The sequence below is a fragment of the Engraulis encrasicolus genome, chromosome 12 (assembly GCF_034702125.1).
Source record: "Engraulis encrasicolus isolate BLACKSEA-1 chromosome 12, IST_EnEncr_1.0, whole genome shotgun sequence".
NCBI classification, from domain to species: Eukaryota; Metazoa; Chordata; class Actinopteri; order Clupeiformes; family Engraulidae; genus Engraulis; species Engraulis encrasicolus.
The window spans coordinates 6,225,242-6,247,062 of NC_085868.1; the positions used below are offsets into that span (position 1 = coordinate 6,225,242).

A 21,821-nucleotide genomic window follows, 5' to 3' on the forward strand; every position below is an offset into this window, starting at 1 on the left:
GTCCCCTTTATAGCACGAACTCTGCTGCTGGCAAACACTTTGGCAACGCCCCCTTTCACTTGCCAGTATTCCAAAACATAACCGAGAACTGTGCCAAACATGTCATATGTCTACCCAGCAGATTGGAATGAGAATAATATGCTCACACACACGCACGCACCAAACAGACTATATAAAGCATCGGACTCATTAGTTTCTCAGTGTGAGCTCCAGTTCGACAGACTGACCATGGATATAGACGAGATATTGGAGGGCCTCTCTTTTCTACTTGGACACACAGTCCATAGTAGTAGGCCTAGAGGAGGGTATGTTACTCCTTTACCTGTGACAGAGCTTACAACCACTGCATTTGGATATCACCCAGTGATAGGAGCAGCTGTTGGATATCTCCGTGGGGCAGTAGCGGCTGCAGTTTCCCCCCGGATAGCAGCTTCAGTATATCACCCAATGGATTCAGTAACTGCTCATCGACAAGACTTTGGAGTTAATGAAAGGGAATTCTTTGATCCAAAATACGACTTCGACTTCCGAGACTTGAGTGATTCAGATTCTGAGTGTGAACCCGGTGGTGAGACTTACAAGCGTCCCATTGGATGGAACCGCATTGCCCTGAAGGTTTGGGGTAAATATGAGATGAGTGACTGGCTGGGAAGAGGAAAGAAAGAATGGAGAAACAAATCAGTCAAGGGTGAGTGGCCCGTTGCTTACCATGGAACCAGCATTGAAGGAGCAAAGGGCATACTCCAGCAGGGGTTCAAAATACCGGAAGGTAGTTTTGTAAATGGGAAAAAAGTGAAAGCAGTGTATGGAAGAGGGGTTTACTGTCCACCTGACATCGACGTGGCAGAGAGAGATGGATATGCCAAGACATTCACATCAAGGAAGTCTGGAAAGACCTACAAGGTTGCACTCCAGGGCAGGATCAACCGCGAATACAGACAGATCTGTGTGAGAGAAGACTACTGGCTGATCCCTGTCCCCAAAGGAACGTCTGCTGAGAAAGAAAGGGATATCGTAGACAAGGCCCTTCGTCCCTATGGTATCTTGTTTAAAAAGATTAAGGGCTAAAATAATTCTTGTTCTCATATCAAAGTGGCTGCAAATCAGGTGGTCAAAGAGAGCTGAAATGAATGCTATTGTGGATAGCACAACAGTTATTTGTTCTCATGCTGTCAATTGCTTATTCCTTTATGATATTTTGGATATCGCCAATTCAACTGACAAGAGACCCAGGTGAAATGTCCATGTGAAGAGGGGTGTGAATAGTGTGAATATTTAAAACACTCTTGGATTAAAGAATTCATTTAAATAGCCTATTTTTTTCTCACTAATTTAAATGTTTAGATTTTTAAGGCAAGGCAAGGCAAGGCAAGTTTATTTATATAGCGCATTTCATACACAGGTGCAACTCAATGTGCTTCACAAAGTTAACAAATGTAAATGAAAGGAAACAGGGAAGAAAGAAGGAAATGAATTAGAGTCAAAAAGCATTTAAAAACATTAGGATAAAACATAAGGTAAAAATAATAATAAAATAAAATAAAATAAAACAAATTAAATAAAAAATAAAAATAATAAGAATAAGTAATTTAAGCTAGGGGAAAGCATCTGAGAACAGCTTTGTCTTGAGTCTAGATTTAAAGCTATTAATAGTGGGTGCATTTTTTATGTCATCTGGAAGCTGGTTCCAAAGCTTTGAAGCATAGAAGCTAAAGGCTGCCTCTCCACACTTTGTTTTGACTTTTGGAATCACCAGCAAATTCTTCTCCGTTGACCTTAGTGACCTAGTTGGTGCATACAGCTGAAACATATCCAGTAGATATGTGGGTCCCATTCCATTTAGTGATTTAAACACAAGTAGCATAGCCTTAAAATCAATTCTGTAGCTTACTGGGAGCCAATGCAGCGATCTTAAAATTGGAGTAATGTGGTCGAACTTCCTTGTCTTTGTAAGAACCCTTGCAGCTGCGTTTTGTACAAGTTGAAGCTGTTTAATGGTTTTATTGGGGAGGCCAGTAAAAAGACTGTTACAGTAATCAACTTTACTAGAAATAAAGGCATGTATTAGCTTCTCCAGATCATGTTTAGACATCAGGCCCCTAAATTTAGAGACGTTTTTTATGTGATAAAATGCAGACTTAGTAATAGCTTTCATGTGACTGTTGAAGTTTAGGTCACTGTCAATGAGGACCCCAAGGTTTTTAACTGTTTCCCTTGCTTTCAGTCCCTTCGTTTCAAGGATAGTAGCAATCTTTTGTCTCTCCTCTCTTTTCCCAAATATAATTACTTCAGTTTTATCTGTGTTCAGCTGGAGGAAATTGTGAGACATCCATTTGTTAATTTGGTCCATGCAATGATAGAGTGATTCAAGGGGGGTATAGTCATTTGGGGACATAGATAAGTAGAGCTGGGTATCATCCGCATAGCTATGGTAATTTATGGAGTTATTCTCGATAATGTGTCCCAGTGGCAACATATACAGATTGAACAGTAGTGGTCCCAGAATGGAGCCCTGGGGGACCCCACAATCCAGAGACATTGGTGATGAAGTATGTCTTCCAATGGCGACAAAAAAACTTCTTTGTTGTAAGTACGATTTTAACCAGTCGATCACTATGCCAACCCAGTGTTCCAGTCTATGTAGTAGTATAGAATGATTAACTGTATCGAAAGCAGCACTCAAATCAAGAAGTACCAAGACGGATGATTTGCCAGCATCAGAATTCAATCTTATGTCATTCATAACTTTAATAAGAGCTGTTTCAGTGCTGTGGTAGGCACGGAAACCTGATTGAAACTTATCAAAATAGCTATTAGACATTAGAAAAGCAGTTAGTAGTTGTTTTCTTTTTTTTGAGAAACATTGACATATCGGGGTAAAAACGCCACTCATCATTTAATCGTAAGTCGATCGATAAGGCAATCAACTAACTATTAATGAATGAATTGATCATTTGCATCCCTATATCATTATGATGACTTTGCATGCACGTGTATGCAGTTAGATCTTCATTCTGGGCTGAAAGGCTTCATGATGGTTATTATTAACTGTGTGTTGATGTCCCCAAACATGTCTTATGTCTGACACTAGCTGATACTACATAAAGATTGTGTGATTCCTGCAGTTGCATCCATTCAAGATTATATTCATGTCAACATCTATCTATAATGAGAACTCAATGTCACTGATGTTGTCACCAGTTGCAATAGATCAACAGCTTCTGTGGTGCAGTTCTCGCTCACATGCAATAGACTGCCATTGATGATTTTGTTGCTATATATTCTTTTATTTAATGCACTGCTGTAACAAAAGTATAGGTGTGTTTGAGTTAACCCTTGTGTTGTGTTCGTAAGCTGCATACACCTGTGGTGTTCGGGTCATTTTTGACCCGTGATAACAAAACTCAGCCATAAAATACCCAAAAACACTAGTTATCATCAAATATTGTTTTCCATCTCATGGCTAACTTGGTATGTATTCATATCCATGGAAATATTACTTTATGTATTCATCTTTTTGACTTTACTGGTCTTTTATCTTACATTATGCAAATCGTTTTTGATGACCAAAACTATCAAAATCTGCATACATTCACTATTAATACCTCCTAAAGTGATACAATTAGTGATTATGTTGTCCATGTATCACAGCTGATATGAGAGTACAACAACCCCCAAATTTATTTTATTGGTTTTTCTCTAATATTGAAAAATATCATCAATAGTGGCATTTGTGGTGTTGAGGTCCAAACCAACCCAAAGAGATTTATAGCAGGATAAAGACCAAATGTCAACTAAATTAGTTTTTCAGTGCATAAAATCAATGTTTAAATATATTGACTTGGTGTTTTTCAATATTTATATGATTTTAGTGTGGTAAATATACAAAATAACAATTCTGTCCGAGTCACAGCTATTCCACCAATCTAATGCAAAGATATTGGAAATGAACACATCAATTAACATGAAAAAAGTCACACTATTCATCTGAATCCCCTATGCCATGAACATGGACCATGTCATTGCCACATCAACTTACTCGAAGACCAGTTCTACATGTTTGGGTGCCATTATGAATTTTTGATACGTTTTTTGGAAAAAATAATGTGCAAAAATGTATTTTGCAAACAAATGTGCAAAAAATCTCATTTTATAATGCAGAAATGGATTCCCTGACCATGAAAACATATGAGTAGACACCAGAAATACATCTGTACTCCTTTCACAACAGGAGATATGACGTATTGTAGTGTATGGGACTGTCCGGTGGCCATATTGGATTTGGAATATGAAAAAGCTGGGGGGAAAAAATTCAGGCAAGAAATATATTTTCCTCACCATAAATCAACAAACTAAAGACAAGGGGCAACCAACAGCTGTTCAGAAATGCATACAACAGCTAAAAATCTATGCCGGGTCAATTTTGACCCTGAACACCACAGATGTAACTTTTTTTTTTGTGGACCTTTAAAATGTACTAAAATGATAAAACATATTTTTTCTTATTCCAAGAAAATAAAGGAAAGTGTGTTTTTTTCACACTAAAACTTGAAAACGGGTCAAAAATGACCCGAACACAACATAAGGGTTAAATCTTGTTGATCCCATTAGTATGTTTATTTACTGTACACTGTATATGTATTTGTGTATGTTTAGTATTTAAGGGCAATGTGCTGATTTCATTTCGCCACGTGTAAAATGTGTGACAAATAAAGTCTGGACTCTAACTTAAAGTAGGCCTACCATTGAAGTACTGTAGTGGGAGACAGTCAGACACTCACTGAAAAATGGGAGGAATGCCAACAAGAATGTAAAAGATAAAAGATGATTTTTGGCACCACCAGCCTGTCAACATGTGCTGGTTTCAAGAGAAGCTGAAGGCATGTAACTATATTGCCCACTGCGACTGTGATCAGAATTAAATTACATTTTTCCTTTTATCATCACAGCCAAAAAAATGTTTTCAATGTTTGATTAATTTCTATTAATTGTGCAGTCCTACTGTGTATACTGTGTCCAAAGGCCAAACTGTATATAGGCACTGCTGCATCTCATCATGACATTTCTAATGCTATTCTACTGCAAACCATCAAGTCTTTGTCTTTGTAAACACCACTAAATTATGAGATTCAAACAAAATTACCAATAGAGGAGCAAAGTAGCTGTGTTTGGGTGTGTGTGTAAGTGTGTATGACTGTATATGCAGGCAGTCGTGGCCTAGTGGTTAAAGAGATGGGTTTTAGATCCGAGGGTTGGCTGTTCGAACCCTACCCTTACCTCTCCCTACACCTCTATACATGGCTGAAGTGCCCTCGAGGAAGGCACCTAAACCCACAGGACTACAGGGACTGTAACCAATACCCTGTAAATTGTAAATACTGTTAAGTCGCTTTGGATTTATTTTTTTAAAGCGTCAATAAAGTGTAATGTAGTGTAGCAGTAGTAGTATGTGTGTGTGTGCACACACGTGTGTACGTGTCGAGGTACCAGCTAAAAACAATCGGCCTGTAAAGGTGTAATGAAAGGAGATGTGATATATGCTCAACGAGATCAATGAGCCTGATCTCATTGAGCTGATCTTTACCGACTGAAACTCCATGTCAGAGCAGCGAGCCACCATCATTACAGTACATCACATTACACTCAGCTGAGGCTTTTATCCAGAGCCACTGAGTTATTTTTAGTGGGGTATTGGTTGCAGTCCCTCCCAGGAGCAGTGTAGGCTTAGGGCACTTCATCCATGGAGTGAGATAGGGAGTGGAACGATGAGATCTGAGCCTGCAACCCTCTGATCTACTGTAAAGCCCACTAGGCCAAGGCTGCCTCCATTGTGTGTGTGTACGTGGATACGTGTGTGTGTGTGTGTGTAATGTGTAGACATGAAATAGGACACCACTCAAAACTCACGCATTTCGACCTTCATCACCTGCTGCTGTGGCTAAAATTAATCCATGTAATAGTTTCACTTTTACTTCTGAAGCGGGGAGTGAGGCACATGGTAAAGTATAAGTGAAAAACAAAACCTGCCATATTTTCTCTCTAACACAAGTAAATTCGCTGAGTAACTGGTCTACAGCTAAGAGCGATTTACCTGATTCTGCGCTGGTTGGATCAAATTTGTAGGTTTTGTCAAGCCACCTCAATGGAACAACTCTTACAACTATACAATGGAATAACTGGTGTAACCGCTCTATAACATCATGTGCTAGTGTTATACTTAAACCATGAATTTACTTTTACTTACTTATTTTGACTACCTCTGGTGAACAGTAGCAAAGCAATGATGCAGTGATTGACTGCATTTCCTGGAACTAGCCATAGAGCAGATCTTGGCTTGGCAGACAGGAGTGTGTGTGTAATGCCTTGAACATTTGCCCTGAACATTTGTAAGTTGATGAGGGGTCAGCTGCTATCAGATATGTGGCTATTGTTGAGAGACTAGGTTGTGCTTTTTCATGGAAATTCACAAGCAACACCTTCCCAAATCATGGTTTGCACATACAGTAGCTTTTAAAGTAAATTACATTCATATTACAAATATTTCCATAGTTCAGTTGTAGCCAGGTGAAGTTAACCTTGAGGATTGTGGTAAATCAGCCAATAGAAGAGCCTGTGGAATCCTCATTTTCATTACCAAATGACGCCAGCAGGCTATCTATTAGCAGATTTACCACTTCCTGAAGGTTCACCCAGACAGGCCATCAATTAACCATGCTGGGAAACCCCTCCACCTTTAGCCAGCCCTGCTGTCTGTATGAGGTTCAGTGCCTGCTGTCCCCTATATAGCACAAACTCTCCTACTGGCAAACACTTTGACAACACACCCTTTCACTGATCAGTCCTCCAAAAGTGAAAGTAGACAGTAGGGAGCCTGCATTGGCGAAAGGAACGTGATTTCCCGTAAGGAAAACCGAGAGCAGTGCTTGACCCAACAGATTGGAATGAGAATATGCATGCCTACATGCACACATACACATATGCACACACACACACACACCAAACAGACTAGGCCTATATAAAGCATTGGACTCAAAGGAGTTTCTCAGTGTGAGCTTCAACTCGACAGATTCACCATGGATATTGACAAGCTATCGAGGGACCGAGCCTCAAAAGATTCTAAGATTCAAAGATTGGAAAAGTTTCACCTCAACGTGGATAGAGACCAGACGGTTTCAAGGATGCCAATAGTCATAAAGCGTCAGCTCAACATAGATAGAGATGAGATATTGGAGGGTCTCTCTGCTCTACTAGGACAAAGAGTCTCTCGTAGTAGAGGAGGCAATGTTACTCCTTTACCTGTGACAGCGCTTACAACCACTGCATTTGGATATCACCCCGGGTTAGCACTGACCTCACCAATTACTCATAGAAAAGACTTTGGAGTTTATGAAGAGGAATTCTTTGATCCAAAATATGACTTCGACTTCCGAGACTTGAGTGATTCAGATTCTGAGTGTGAACGCGGTGGTGAGCCTTACAAGCGCCCCTTTGGATGGAACCGCATTGCCCTGAGGGTTTGGGGTAAATATTACTGGAATGACTGGTTGGGAGGTGGAAAGAGAGAATGGAGGAATGAATCAGTTGATGGTGAGTGGCCCGTGGCTTACCATGGAACTACCTTTGGAGGAGCGAAGGGCATTATCCAGGAGGGGTTCAAAGCAGGGCCTCGTGCTAAATACGGAAGAGGGGTGTACTGCACACCTTACATCAATGTGGCAGAGAGAAAAGGATATACCAAGACATTCACATCATTGAAGTCTGGAAAAACCTACAAGATTGCACTGCAGAGCAGGATCAACCCCGAATACAGACAGATCTGTGATGAAGAGAAAAAGTACTGGCTAATCCCTGTCCCCGAAGGAACGTCTGCTGAGGAAGAAAGGGACATTGTAGACAACGCCCTTCGTCCCTATGGAATCTTGTTTAAAAAGATTAAGGACTAAAATAATTGTTCTGGTTTTATATGCCTGAATTTAAGTCACTTGATCAAAGCAAGCTTTTGAAATGAATGCAAACTATTCAATTTGATGTTGTGGATACTGGTATTACTATTTGTTCTCATTGTCTCTTGGTGACTGCTTTTAAAAAAAATAATAATTTTGACAGTTTCTTGCCTTTTCTGTTGTTTTGTGTCTGTGTATTTGTTGAGTCTTGGTGGTTCCCGACTGCTATTGCCACAGAAACCTCCATGTAACTTTTGGTTAACCAACTGGAATAAGCCCTGTGAAAACTTTAGAGTCGATGAAAAGGAATTCTTTGATCCAAAATATGACTACGACTTCCGAGACTTGAGTTATTCAGATTCTGAGTGTGAACGCGGTAGTGAGATTGGATGGAACCGCATTGCCCTGAGGGTTTGGGGTAAATATGAGATGAGTGACTGGCTGGGAAGAGGAAAGAAAGAATGGAGGAATGAATCGGCTAAGGGTGAGTGGCCCGTTGCTTACCATGGAACCACCTTTGAAGGAGCAAAGGGCATACTCCAGCAGGGTTTTGTAAATGGGAAAACGTTGAGTATCATTTATTGATCCCAGAGGGAAATTAAGGTGTCAAGTATAGCATTCACACATACATAAATACAAAAAGGCATTGCCCACAAGACTTACACAGCTACTTACGTACACATAAAATAACCATACATCACTGTTCCATACATTTAGCCAACGCATCTCTCTCTCTCTCTCTGTCTGTCTCTCTCTCTCTCTCTCTCTCTCTCTCTCTCTCTCTCTCTCTCTCTCTCTCTCTCTCTCTCTCTCTCTCACACACACACACACCAAAAAATAAAGTGTCCACAGTGTCACATGTGCCTTAGCTGAGTGGCACATAGAAGCCAAGACAAAGTGACCAACAAAGTGTTCAGGAGTATAAGTAGTCTCTGCATAGTACAGTGTCCATTGTATTCCTTGGAAAAAAAGATGGGGGGTGACACAAGTCGCCCGCTGTGTCAGTGTCACATAGCTGGGTGTATGGCAGAGGGGTGTACTTTACGCCTGACATCGACGTGGCAGAGAGACAATGCCAAGACATTCACATCAAGAAAGTCTGGGAAGACCTACCTACAAGGTTGCACTGCAGTGCAGGGTCAATCCCAAGTACTATATAGGCCTACAGAAAGATCTGTAATAAATACTGGCTATCTATCTATCTATCTATATATCAGTGGCGGCTGGTAGTCTGTCAAACAGGGGAGGCTGTTCAATTACAATATGTCCAGAACGCAAAAAAGGGGGGGGCAATTTTGACACACATCTTACATTGGTCCTGAGCCACATATGGCCTGCCTCACACACTGAAGGACTCTTGTTGAAACAAATTTGTTAATCATTATCCCCCTTGTAGCCTATTCATAGGGAAATGTTTTTATTATTATTATTATTATTATTATTATTCATTAGGCCTACCTCCGCCACATAATGATGTGATTGAGTTTGCCTTCGTTGTCTTTGTTCATTACTGGGTGCACGGCTTAACTTACCACTAGAGGTCGCAAAATCTTTAATTATTTACCAGACATTGCCAACACAGTAGGAAACAAGGACTCGCCACTCACGGGACTTGACAGTTAACCAGTTGATCAGACAACACGAAAGCTCAAAAGAAACGTTTGTTCTTCCCTACCTTTTTCACCAAGTCAATATTAGGCAGTGCTCTGCTCTGCTCCTTGATATTCATTTTCTCCTCATAAGGACGACTGGAATTCGCCAGAATTTAATCCACAATGCTTGCCATTTTGCATAGCTCTCTAGCTTTCTTACAAGCTAGCAATAACGAAAAGTAGGCAACCTCAACTTTTGAATTGGGAGATTAAAAAGGATAAGGACGTGCCACTATTAAGACTTTATTCGCAACACTAGGTTTACAAGAATATGTACACAAAACTGGAGTACACCGCAATGAATAGCTTCCCCACTGGTTACCACGACGAAACTTCTCAGTCAAATTAATAACATATCCGCATTTCGAAATGAAATCAACTAGGCCTACTGTAGCCTACTGACACGGGGTTCACCCAATCACAAGTCGGAGCTCCAGTCTCCGGTCCCTCCCCCCTCCTCTCTCTTCTCCATTCACTCCCAGTGAGGCTCAGAGCCATTGATAAACAGAGTTACGCCTACCTTTGATCTCGGCGGGAAAGTCACCTAGTGGCTGTGTAGACACGCTAAAGTTCTAAACAAACAGAGAGCCGTCATTGACTTCTACTGAGCAGAATAAGCCTTTCTACGGCAAGCATTGAATAAATATGCACACAAACGGGATCCATCCCATTTTTTAGGTAATTCGTCTAGTACATCTAGGTGATATAAAATACTGTGTTGTTTACACGCTACTGTCGTAGAACTGGTGTGTTTTTATCACGTTTTGAGGGAAATCACCATTAGCTTAGCCAGGAGCCCGCCACTTACCTATGAGATGCTAACTTTCTTGGTAGCTTTTGACTGTAATCGCAAAAGCGTTGTGTTCATTATTTACACTACAAATATTAATTCGTTAAAAACTAATCACATACACTTGTATGTCTATAGATCTCTAGCAGTGAGACGCAGGCCAGCTTTAGCCTTTATGAGGCTGCATCAGACCTGCCAAAAACATGCATCGTTGCATGCAGGCAGAGTGAAGAGGATCAGGGCAGAGACGTGTAGTCCCTACACACGACTCTGAATCAGTGGCATGGAGCAGGGCCATGGATCTGTCATGTGGACTAAATAAATTATAATTAAAAAAAGACAACAACTGTATAACCAGTACTTGAGTGGGTCAATTAATTTTTTTTTTTAAATGTATTTATGTATGTTTTGAACACAGAAATACACTGGATGCTCACTGCTATGGTGCCAAGTTAGACAATAACCTAGTGTGAATATGCATTTTTAATACTGTATACCTTTTGTTATTAACTGTGTGAAGGCATAGCATAATGGTAGAACATCATACAGACACTTGGAATGCTTTGTAAGCATCAAACTGTTGACAGAGCACGACACGCATGAAGAATTCACATAGGCCTAAGAGTAAGGTTTGAGGTTTCTTTTTGCTCAGCGTAACAGTAATACAACAACAAAACTGTACACTTCATAGTTGCAAAACTGAGCTAATGGAACATATTTACAGCAATGCAAGTGATAATGATAAAAAACAAGAAACAGATAGAGCAGTCCAGTTTTGGGTGCAAAACACAGGTAGTGTAACAGATGTAAAGAAACTGGCCATAATACAAACGAAACATCTGGAGTTGTTTTGGAATGGTGATGTGGGAGAAGAAATGGAGCCTATGCAATCCTACAGAGTGTGGAAGGCCAAAACAGGACACAGGCTTGTCAAGTGATCCGGTTTCTGTAGTACCGAGTAGTAGTAGTCTGTAGTATGGAGCCTCTGCAGGTGTCATGCAACTCACAGCACTCCTGAGTGTTGTGCCTGTCAACAACACAGACATGCAGCGGTCATACTCAACGTGTAACATTGAAATAGACAGAAAATTAAAACTGTAAAAGGGGTCTATGCTGCTGTATATGAACAACAAATATCATTATCAGTGAATATGGTACACCTGGAGCAATTAAGTGAAGAACCAGATGAAGGTGGGAGACAAGCTGTATGAAGACGAGCAATGAAATGAAGAATCACATTGTAATAACAATATACACACCATGACTGTGAAGGTGGAAGACAAGGTGTATGAAGAAGGGCCGGAAATCTGTTCAGGGGTCATCAGTCAATGATGAGTGAATATGACACACCTGGAGCAATGAAATAAAGAAACACATGAAGTTCTGGGGTAATCAGTGAAGTAAAGAATGACATAGTAATAATAACAACACACCAAGCTGTGAATGTGGGGAGGGGGGCAAGCTGCATGAAGACGAGCAATGAAATGAAGAATCACATTGTAATAACAATATACACACCATGACTGTGAAGGTGGAAGACAAGCTGTATGAAGAAGGGCCGGAAATCTGTTCAGGGGTCATCAGTCAATGATGAGTGAATATGACACACCTGGAGCAATGAAATAAAGAAACACATGAAGTTCAGGGGTCATCAGTGAAGTAAGGAATCACATAGTAATGATAGCAACACACCAAGCTGTGAGTGTGGGGGCAAGCTGTATGAAGAAGGGCCGGATATCTGTGAATGATGAGTGAACATGACACACCTGGAGCAATGAAATAAAGAAACACATTGTTATAATATACACACCAAGCTGTGAGTGTGGGGGCAAGCTGTATGAGGAAGAGCAATGAAATAAAGAAACACATGAAGTTGGGAAGGGCACTGACAATCTGTTCAGGGGTCATCAGTGAAGTAAAGAATCACATAGTAATAATAACAACACACCAAGCGGTGAATGTGGGGGCAAGCTGTATGAGGAAGAGCAATGACATAAAGAAACACATGAAGTTGGGAAGGGCACTGACAATCTGTTCAGGGGTCATCAGTCAATGATGAGTGAATATGACACACCTGGAGCAATGAAATAAAGAATCACATGAAGTTAGGAAGGGCACTGACAATCTGTTCAGGGGTCATCAGTCAATGATGAGTGAATATGACACACCTGGAGCAATGAAATAAAGAAACACATGAAGTTCTGGGGTCATCAGTGAAGTAAAGAATGACATAGTAATAATAACAACACACCAAGCTGTGAATGTGGGGAGGGGGGCAAGCTGCATGAAGACGAGCAATGAAATGAAGAATCACATTGTAATAACAATATACACACCATGACTGTGAAGGTGGAAGACAAGCTGTATGAAGAAGGGCCGGAAATCTGTTCAGGGGTCATCAGTCAATGATGAGTGAATATGACACACCTGGAGCAATGAAATAAAGAAACACATGAAGTTAGGAAGGGCACTGACAATCTGTTCAGGGGTCATCAGTGAAGTAAAGAATCACATAGTAATAATAACAACACACCAAGCTGTGAATGTGGGGAGGGGGCTGTATGAAGAAGAGCAATGAAATAAAGAATGCTACTGTAATAATGTTCAATGTCAGACAGTGACAGGCCCGAGAGTTTATCCTTGCAAAACTAACTAATCCACCACTCATTCAAATCAATCAGAAACTATTTGATTTCACAGAGCTAAAAGGAGAAATACAGGTATACGGCGCATTGTCAATGCGGTGCACATCTGGCTACGGACTGTGCATAGTAGTTCGACTAGCCAACTTCAAAACTGTTCAGCAAACTGTTCAGCAACTGTTCAGCAAACATCCATGGTTTACTCAACAGAAATATATATTTCTCGGTTTCTGAAATACCTGGGGTCATCAACTTCAGTACTTTAATATTCGGGACTCAATTGTAATTTTTGTAGCTAGCCAACACATCCACACGTAAATGCTTACTCGCTACGCTAACCACATGCAGCTACATGCATTCAAATAGCTGGGAAGATCAAACCACGAATGTACACGGGTAATATGGCGTTATATGAATGTGGGAAGTAGAAAACACAGTCGTTTATGATACAGATAGTAGCGCATTGTATAGGATTGTAACGTAGCCACTTGTGAAGTTGGACCGGAGCCAAGCCGCTATGCTAACTTAAGCTACCAGAAGTGGTTATTCATTCCTAAACAGCGTTCGTCTTTAACATCGACATCGCAATGTTCATGCAAACCACATGCAATTACATAATTGAAGGCTATACTTTAGACAACGGATACTGAAACACAGAAAACATTTCGATTTGTTCTCCCATTTATCAACTTACCGAGAAAAGTGTCGACAGTCAAACGAAAGTCTACGGAGCCCACTTCCGGATATGGAACTTCTTGAAGTCTACAGGGAGGAGCCATGACACGGAAAATAGACCCCGCCCCTTGCCCACGTATGCCAATGGGATATACACAACTCTTTCCTATTCATGACTCTGGTGAGGCTCAGTCTCAAAATTAAAAAAAATTCACGGCAATAGCCAATGACCGTTTAGCATTTTGCCATTGAAAAACCGTACAATCCCACATGCCATTGAAGTCCATTGAGACTCGACTCGCTTGCGTTGTCATGAGCGGAAAAAAAACTCGTGCGAGCCTCGGGATCTTAATACAGATTGGTTTAATCTCTAAATTGAGCACATGCATCTATGGAGCTGGGTCTGAAATAGCAATGATATTAAGTCGTGTAAAGCATTAGTTTACATAGGCTACTATTTCTCCGTGATTTTGGACAGGAGGCTGCGCCTCCCTTGTACTCAAAGAGGAATCGCCTCTGCTATCTATCTATCTATCTATCTATCTATCTATCTATCTATCTATCTATCTATCTATATTGTGTGCAAACATGTGTGCCTTTCCAATCTAATGTTCTTTGATGTAAACTGGAAGAAGATTGTGTCATTTGTAAAAAAAAAAAAAAAAAAAAAAGCTTATAAATGATGCATCTTTCCATAGAAAACAGACTTTGTCTTAAGGCCACACCAATTTAATTTGTTGGTTCTCGGATTCGCCGCTTGTATTTTGTATCAAAATGAAAAAAAAAAAAAAAACAGTTTCAATACCCCAAAAAATGAAATCGCTTAAAAAACATGAAGACTGCATGTTTTCATGAACGGAGATGTGTCTCTTTAGTAGTTGGAGGTCATGTGACGTAGAGAACCAATAAAATCACTCCTTTCAACATGCCGATTACGACCAGCGAATCAGGAAACGCGTTACATCAGAGAACCTCTAACAGGGAGAAGGCTCAGTCTCATTGGTTCACATTGTAGCCAGTTAGCTTTGCATGCATAATGCAGTAACGAGCGTGGGCCAGTCCTTCATGTGGGAAAATGTATGGAATGGAAAGGGGAACCCATGCTAAATACATTTCTACTGCGATTTCCAGTCACAAATATCATCAACAGAACATTCCTGGTAAGCACTATGACTGTTGTTTAACAATAGGCTGTATTGACAAATCGCACAGGTGTGTAGTTTTACAGCAGGGGTGCATCCCAATATGTGTCCTTGCCTCCTCCACTTGTGCTTGTCTCCTCGTCCCTCCTCCTGGCCCCTCCTCCGTGGAGAAAACGATAAAGTTTCCCAGCTGTCAGCCTCGCCACAACAACTTTTGAGGGACTGTTTTACATTCACCATCCCAATTGCAAATGAGTACAATTGAGCTTTTGCAAGATATTGAAATATAATGCTGTTGTCAGTGATGTCATCATGACGAGAAGCAAGTGGAGGAGGCAAGTGGAGGAGGGAAGGTCACATATTGGGATGCACCCAGGTTAGAAGATTTCAACCTGTACTCGCTAGCATCGCGCTAATGTTTATGGGTTTGGCCCCATAAAAATTGAGCTTTGTGACCCAGTATATAATAATCTAGTGGCGCAAAATAATCGAAACGCTACTCAAATGGGGTCTTATTATTTCTAGCTTCGAACTTAATATTAATATTTCAGGACAAAAAATTATAAAAAATCACAAAAATGATAATGGTAAAAAACTCCATTGACACCCATTCATTTTGCACTGTCCCGTGGTTAGGGTTAGCCAATTGTGGCTAACAGGAAGTTCCGTGAGTGAACAGCCCCTGGTTACATTCAAATGGTTTTACAGACAAATATGCAATGGCAAGTTGAAGCCCCTGTGGGTTAGCAGTAGCAGCGGTGTGGAATTAGTGGAGTGGGATAGCAGTTTTAAAAAAGTAATACAACAACTATGGTCCCGCTTGGAGGAAGCAACCCCCCGGGTTACCGGTAGCTTAATTTCTCCCCCTTCCTCGTTCACAGGCAGCCCGACGTTTCAGAATAGAATGTTCGACTTCGCTCAACTATCCGAGTTCACATGTGCCAGCGAGTTTTGTGTTCTCAACCAGGCGAGTTTTGCAACGGACGAGAGAGTTACTATCACGGTAGAAACAGCAAAATGACTTGAGGATATTTTAAACACGAGAGAGTCACAATCACGGGGGAAAACTAAATGGCCACACAAAAACGCATTGCCACACAAAAACGCAGACGCAGCGCACTAGTGCTGTCGTGTCTGTTCGTAGCGCTTGCTAAGATACCACACTCATTATGCAGAGGGAGAGCGCTCAAAAACGGGCAAATAGACAAAACCCAATTCACCTCAGATTCCACTGTAAACATAGGCTAGGCTATTTGTGCCTAATGATTTTAAAAAGTATGACATTTTTAGCAGGGTTTGTTAAAAAAAATCCATCCATCCATCCATCTATCTTCATATTGTAAAGGCTGATGCATAGTCACGCGGTGCCGATTGCGGGGTAAAGCATAGACGTACTGTCAGCGGGGGGTATTGCCTCATAGTCGACCTACATGCGAATGCGTGCGAAAGGGCGTGGTGTTTTTTTTCCCGCCGAAAATTCAAGAGTGGGGCAAGGGGGGAGGGAGGAGGAGATTTTAATGACGTCAATTCACCTCCGTGACAACAGGGGGCGAACTAACTCATTCAGTTGAGCCCAGTCCCTAGAATGAATCACAAAGCTAATCAGCTGGCTATGTAAAACGTAATATTCCACTAGTAGCCTACTTCTAAAAGTTGGGGCATAATTAGATGGTACAACATCAGTTTATTTTTGGTCAAGTACTACATGAGATTAAATGCAAGACAAACGCCATTTTAAAAGACAATAGACAGCATGAATGGCCATTCACACCTGGGGCCTAGTAGTAGCTAGCCAGCTAAATCAGTCATTACAAACTCAAAGCTAGTTGACTAGCCACCTGAAACGTAATTCTACCACTAACAAAGAGGCTTCTTGCTATTAATTTAAAAAGTTGTGGCGTAATTAGACATTAATGATAGCATACAAGATTCTCTCTTTATTCATGTTTTACAGTTCAGGTGGTTAAAATGCCAAACAAAAGCCGTTTTAAATACAATACATCTAATGGCCATATTAACAGCTAGCTTAGCAACTGTCAGCCAAACCCATTCAAACTCTACAGGACATTAGCGAACCCTGTTTTAGAAGCTAGCTAGCCACACTACTTGTACTATATACTGTATCAACAAAGAGGCTTCTTGCTATTAATTTAAAAAGTTGTGGCGTAATTAGACATGGATGATAGCATACAAGAGTCTCTCTTTATTCATGTTTTACAGTTGAGNTGGTTAAATGAAACAAAAGCCATTTTTAAATACAATAGATAGCCTATCTAATTAACAGCTAGCTTAGCAACTGTCAGCCAAACCCATTCAAACTCTACAGGACATTAGCGAACCCTTTTTTAATGAGCTAGCTGCCACACTACAAAAGAACAAAGAGGCTTCTTTGCTACTACCACACTACAAACATATAATTTCCATGATGGCCTTTTATGGATATTTCTAATTGATTTTTTGGAAGTTGTACTACTGAAATAAAAAACAGTTTCTCTTCTCCCTGTCAAGTAAACTCCAGTGATTTCCTGCCAAGTCATCTGCATCGTGTTTTTCGTTTTCCTTCAAACCTCCGCGGTAGGGTAGAAGAATAGAACACAACTGACCTATCAGGGCTGAGTTCCCCCCGGACTGCCGTAAGCGCATTGACCAATCACCGTCTTCAAGCATAGCTCAGCTCACGGACATTTCAGCCTGGGAGAAACATGCGTGTACTGCAGCCAGGGGTCGTTTTGTCGCTGCACAGGGGGCGCTGTGGCTCATTCTCTGTGCAGAACCCCCGCGAACGCGCGACTCTAAACCCCCCTTAACTCTGTACTTGTGCCGTGTGCGTAGCCTTATTGCAGAAAAGGCTGGTATGTTGATCTTACTAGTCAAACACATACTGCCTAAAAGGCTACTAATTTGGTCTTTTCTACCAGCCAAACTGCTTGTAGTCAAGATGTGTTAGTTAGGTAGCCTACTGTCATGTCTTTTATAAAGAGCACATTTGGAAGACTAGTCTATAGCACATGAAATGCTCCAGGTCTTTTAAAATATAGCAACAATAATATAATAATAATAATAATAATAATAATAATAATAATTATTATTATTATTATTATTGTTGTTGTTGTTGCTATTATTATTGCTATTGTTATTATTTTAATTATTATTTTTTAAAGCTGAGTGCGTGTGTGTATGGGGTGGTGAAAACATTTGGGTGCACATAAATTTTGTGCTGGTGCACCTAAAAAAATGTTTAGGCGCACCAGTGGAACCAACGCAAAAAGTTAGTCTGGAGCCCTGAAGTGCCAAGAAAAAGTCAAGAATCTGAATCAGATTGGACTGTTTGTTTTGTTAAAATTTAATTACTGTAACTTTTTCTGTTACTAGTAGTATTTTGTGCACATTCTGTACTCAAAGAAGAGTGAGATTACATTATTTTTGGTCTTTTATTTTATTGATTTTGGGACTTGTGCTTGTTGGTCACTGTTGTAAGTGGTCTAACATTCTAAAGTTGTACTTTTATAGCTTGTAATTCCATTGATATGGTCACAATGCTGTATTTGCTGTCTTGTTCAATGAAGACTGCGGTTTCAGACTGTTGAATCATCTCAGTTTATTCAAACCAGATTAATATAATAATTGCCCTATGAGCTAATTTTGTGCCCGGTCTATTTGGCTGCCTTAATTCCCTTCTACACTGTCCTTCTCCATGTCCAGGTGTTTGCCTGTCTTGCACCTTCCTTTGGAGGTCCATGTGAGGCTGATATACAGGTGGTATAACATAACAGTCCCCTTATTACATCCGTGGCATTACCACAGGACTAATTTTTTTTTTTTTTTTTTTCGCCCTCTCGCTTCAACTTTTTCCTGAAAAAATCCGAGAACCAACAAATTAAATTGGTGTGGCCTAATTTGTGTTTTTAATGTGTGAAATCCTACTGACTTTTGTGCCTGCCATGTACTTACCTGCCCACAAGATGTCGCCCTTCTGCATTTGTGTGTGTTGTTAATTTGCCCCCCTTTGTGATAAAATGATTGGATTATTGGTGTTGATGTACCAGCCTATTTCAAGTGGTAGTTCGCTATTTTAGACATTAAGCCTTGTTTGTGTGACTTCTGGGGTGAAGTAGAGATGTTCTCATCACAATTTTGACATTTGGTGCTGAACGGAGCATTTGGGTATTCAAGACTGCAGCCCCCCCACCTTTACATTGACTCCAATGGAGCACTCAAGCAATCGATCATAAAATGGCATTAAACTTTCGTTTGCAGAGACATGAAACTCACCGAGTGGTCAGAGGTGGGCAGCGATACGTTGGCTCGAAAATCACCGCGAAATACGCTTCCAGAGAAGATATATTCATTATTGTCCGTCTTCATTGATTGTATTGGTTTGACTAGTATTACTCCGCGCGACCGGAAATGGGGGTGCGTTTGTTTACGTTACTATCTATGGTTTGTATGCAAGCTGTAGTTTTTGTAGCCAGCCCCGCTCAAAGCCCCGTTCTACCTCGCTCCTTGATGTCTACATTAACAACACACTATCGCTACCTACTGGCTGGATGTCTACTGCTATTCAACGGCGTCTGGGGAAAAATAGGTCCGCCAAATGCTAAACAACAGTTAGAAGGCATATTTCGCTGCAATTTTCGGGTCAATTTATCGCTGTCTACCACTGACCACACGGTGAGTTCCATGTCTTCTCAAACAAAAGTTTAATGCCATTTTATAATCGATTGCTTGAGTGCTCTATTGGAGTCAATGTAAAGGTGGGGGGGCTGCAGTCTTGGATACCCAAATGCTCCGTTCAGCACCAAATGTCAAAATTGTGATGAGAACATCTCTACTTCACCCCAGAAGTCACACAAACAGGGCTTAATGTCTAAAATAGCGAACTACCACTTTAAGATCCTGATTTTTTCTTTGTCTTTTCTGAGTTTTCCTGCGAGCCACAGTGTGAGTATCCTTTTTTCTGTGCTGCCAAATCTTGAACCCTGGTTTTGAATTTTGACTTCTGCCTGCATTTTTCAGAACTTGAAAAGCCTGTTTTTTGTGCCGAAATACTTTTTGTTGGAACTTTGAATTTTGCCTGAAGATTTTTGTTGCCATTGGACTGCTGGCTGTGAACCTTTTTGTTTTGACTCTTTCACTGAACTGAATTGAACTGAATAACTGCCTTTTTGTATCCTGTGTTTTTGAAAGTAAAGAACTTATCAGAACTCATTGCTTCTCTGCATGTCTGTCCAAGGTCAACCACCCAATAAAATTCCTGACCTAATGTAAGAGTACATTTTGATTTGAAACACATTTTCAAATTTTTATTGGTTCTTCTGAATCAAGAAGATTTGAAATATCAGATAGACCTGGCCTACACATCACTTGATCATGCTCTTAGCAACCATGTTCTCGGCTTTCAACATTTGAGTCTATCAAATAATTATGGCACTTAAAAATAATGATGCATCTTCTCATAGAAAACAGACTCGTCCTGATTTTTGTTTTTAATTGATACATATTTTCATTTCGTCATGCTGAAAGAGAAGTGTGTGTGTGTGTGTGTGTGTGTGTGTGTGTGTGTGTGTGTGTGTGTGTGTCCGTGTGTGTATGTATGTGTGTGTGTGTGTACACTGCCGTCTTGGCGTCAAATATTGCCGCCTGGTGAATGAGTTGAAAAGTGATGCGTCGAAATTATATTAATATTAACATATTACCTCCACCAAGGAGTTTTCGGTCGTGTTGGTTTGTCTGTTTGTCTGTCTGTTTGTCTGTCTGTCAGCAGGATAACTCAAAAACTTATGAACGGATTTGGATGAAACTTTGTGGAGTTGTTGGAAATGACCCAAGGAACAAGTGATTAAATTCTGGTGGTGATCCGGATCACGAACCGGAACCAGGATTTAAAAAAAGATTGTTCACCATTGCTGAACATAAATATAGGGTGTAACACAGTCAACTGTTCTATCAAACAGCTTCTTTGGTGGAGGTCTGCACTCTCTGAGTACATTTCTAGTTAACAGGATTGTACAGGTAGCTGTTAATACCTGCTGGGCATTGCTGACTGTCGCACCTCCTCCGGTGCCCATGGGTCAGCGAGAGAAAATAAGACTTGTGACACAAACATCTTTATTGTATCGATAATAGGCAATAACATATGGAAATACACATTAATAAACTACTTAATGCACACACAGGAGGAGTTATTATTATTATTGCGAGGACCAACAGGATTTGAGTTGAGGAGAGAGGTGATGTTATATGGTGTATGAGGTCTGCTGTGACGAATAGTGAAAACAACTTCTGATGTAAATAATCATCCTGCATTAGCTCCATCGGTGACCGCTGTTGGTAGAAAAAAATTATGAGTTTGTGAAAACAGACAGTTTTTTAAATACATGTTGATTATAATATAAACATGTTCTCTGACAACAGACAACATTGGCAATAATTTAATCAATTGTGATGAAGAGGCACCAATAAACTGTCTGCAAATTTTACAGACTTACAGAAAAGTATCAACTGTAGGCTATTAGTTACATGCAGTCTATTACTAAGTAATAAAGTAGCAACAGCCAAAAAAAAGCAATAACTGCACAGAGGTCCCAAGTGAGTATTATGACTGAACTTACCCTGTTGTCCAGCCTACGTAGTTTTAAGTAGATTATTGACATGTGGCTTTTTTGTTACTTTATATTACCACAATCTTTGAAGATCGAGCATTTTCTTTGACTTCATATTTTGATACGCAAGTCATTCAAATCATGACTACCGGTAATTTTCCACAACCAAGCAGGATAACACTTGTCCTAAAGTGTTACCCGATGCACTCCCTGCCTTTTTCTATTGTAGGGAAATGTACACATACAGTGACTTCTACAACACAAGGACCCCCACAAACACACTCACTCAATGACTAAAGATTGAGTACTAACAAACACATTCACTCAATGACTAAAGATAGAGTACAAACACATTTTAAAAACAAAAGGAGTTAG

General features: G+C 40.4%; 2 protein-coding genes and 1 long non-coding RNA gene across 3 annotated transcripts; 2 read left to right on the forward strand and 1 right to left on the reverse strand.

Moving 5' to 3' along the window:
* Positions 1-447: 447 nt before the first annotated feature.
* On the forward strand, positions 448-1,068 carry LOC134460245 (uncharacterized). The gene has a single exon (XM_063212691.1). It carries the CDS (start codon positions 448-450, stop codon positions 1,066-1,068), a length of 621 nt encoding a protein of 206 aa, XP_063068761.1.
* Positions 1,069-7,073: 6,005 nt separating this feature from the next.
* On the forward strand, positions 7,074-7,943 carry LOC134460246 (uncharacterized). Its single transcript, XM_063212693.1, has one exon. It carries the CDS (start codon positions 7,074-7,076, stop codon positions 7,941-7,943), a length of 870 nt encoding a protein of 289 aa, XP_063068763.1.
* A 2,907-nt stretch (positions 7,944-10,850) lies between these two features.
* LOC134460006 (uncharacterized) lies at positions 10,851-11,731 on the reverse strand. The gene is made up of 2 exons (XR_010036943.1): positions 11,645-11,731; positions 10,851-11,412 (listed from the first exon to the last, which is right to left on the reverse strand). It is a non-coding gene; the product is annotated as an uncharacterized LOC134460006 (long non-coding RNA).
* Between the last annotated feature and the right edge of the window lie 10,090 nt (positions 11,732-21,821).

Coding starts and splice junctions, on each gene's coding strand:
- LOC134460246 (XM_063212693.1), top strand. CDS start 7,074: ATGGATATTGACAAGCTATCGAGGGACCGAGCCTCAAAAGATTCTAAG.
- LOC134460245 (XM_063212691.1), top strand. CDS start 448: ATGGATTCAGTAACTGCTCATCGACAAGACTTTGGAGTTAATGAAAGG.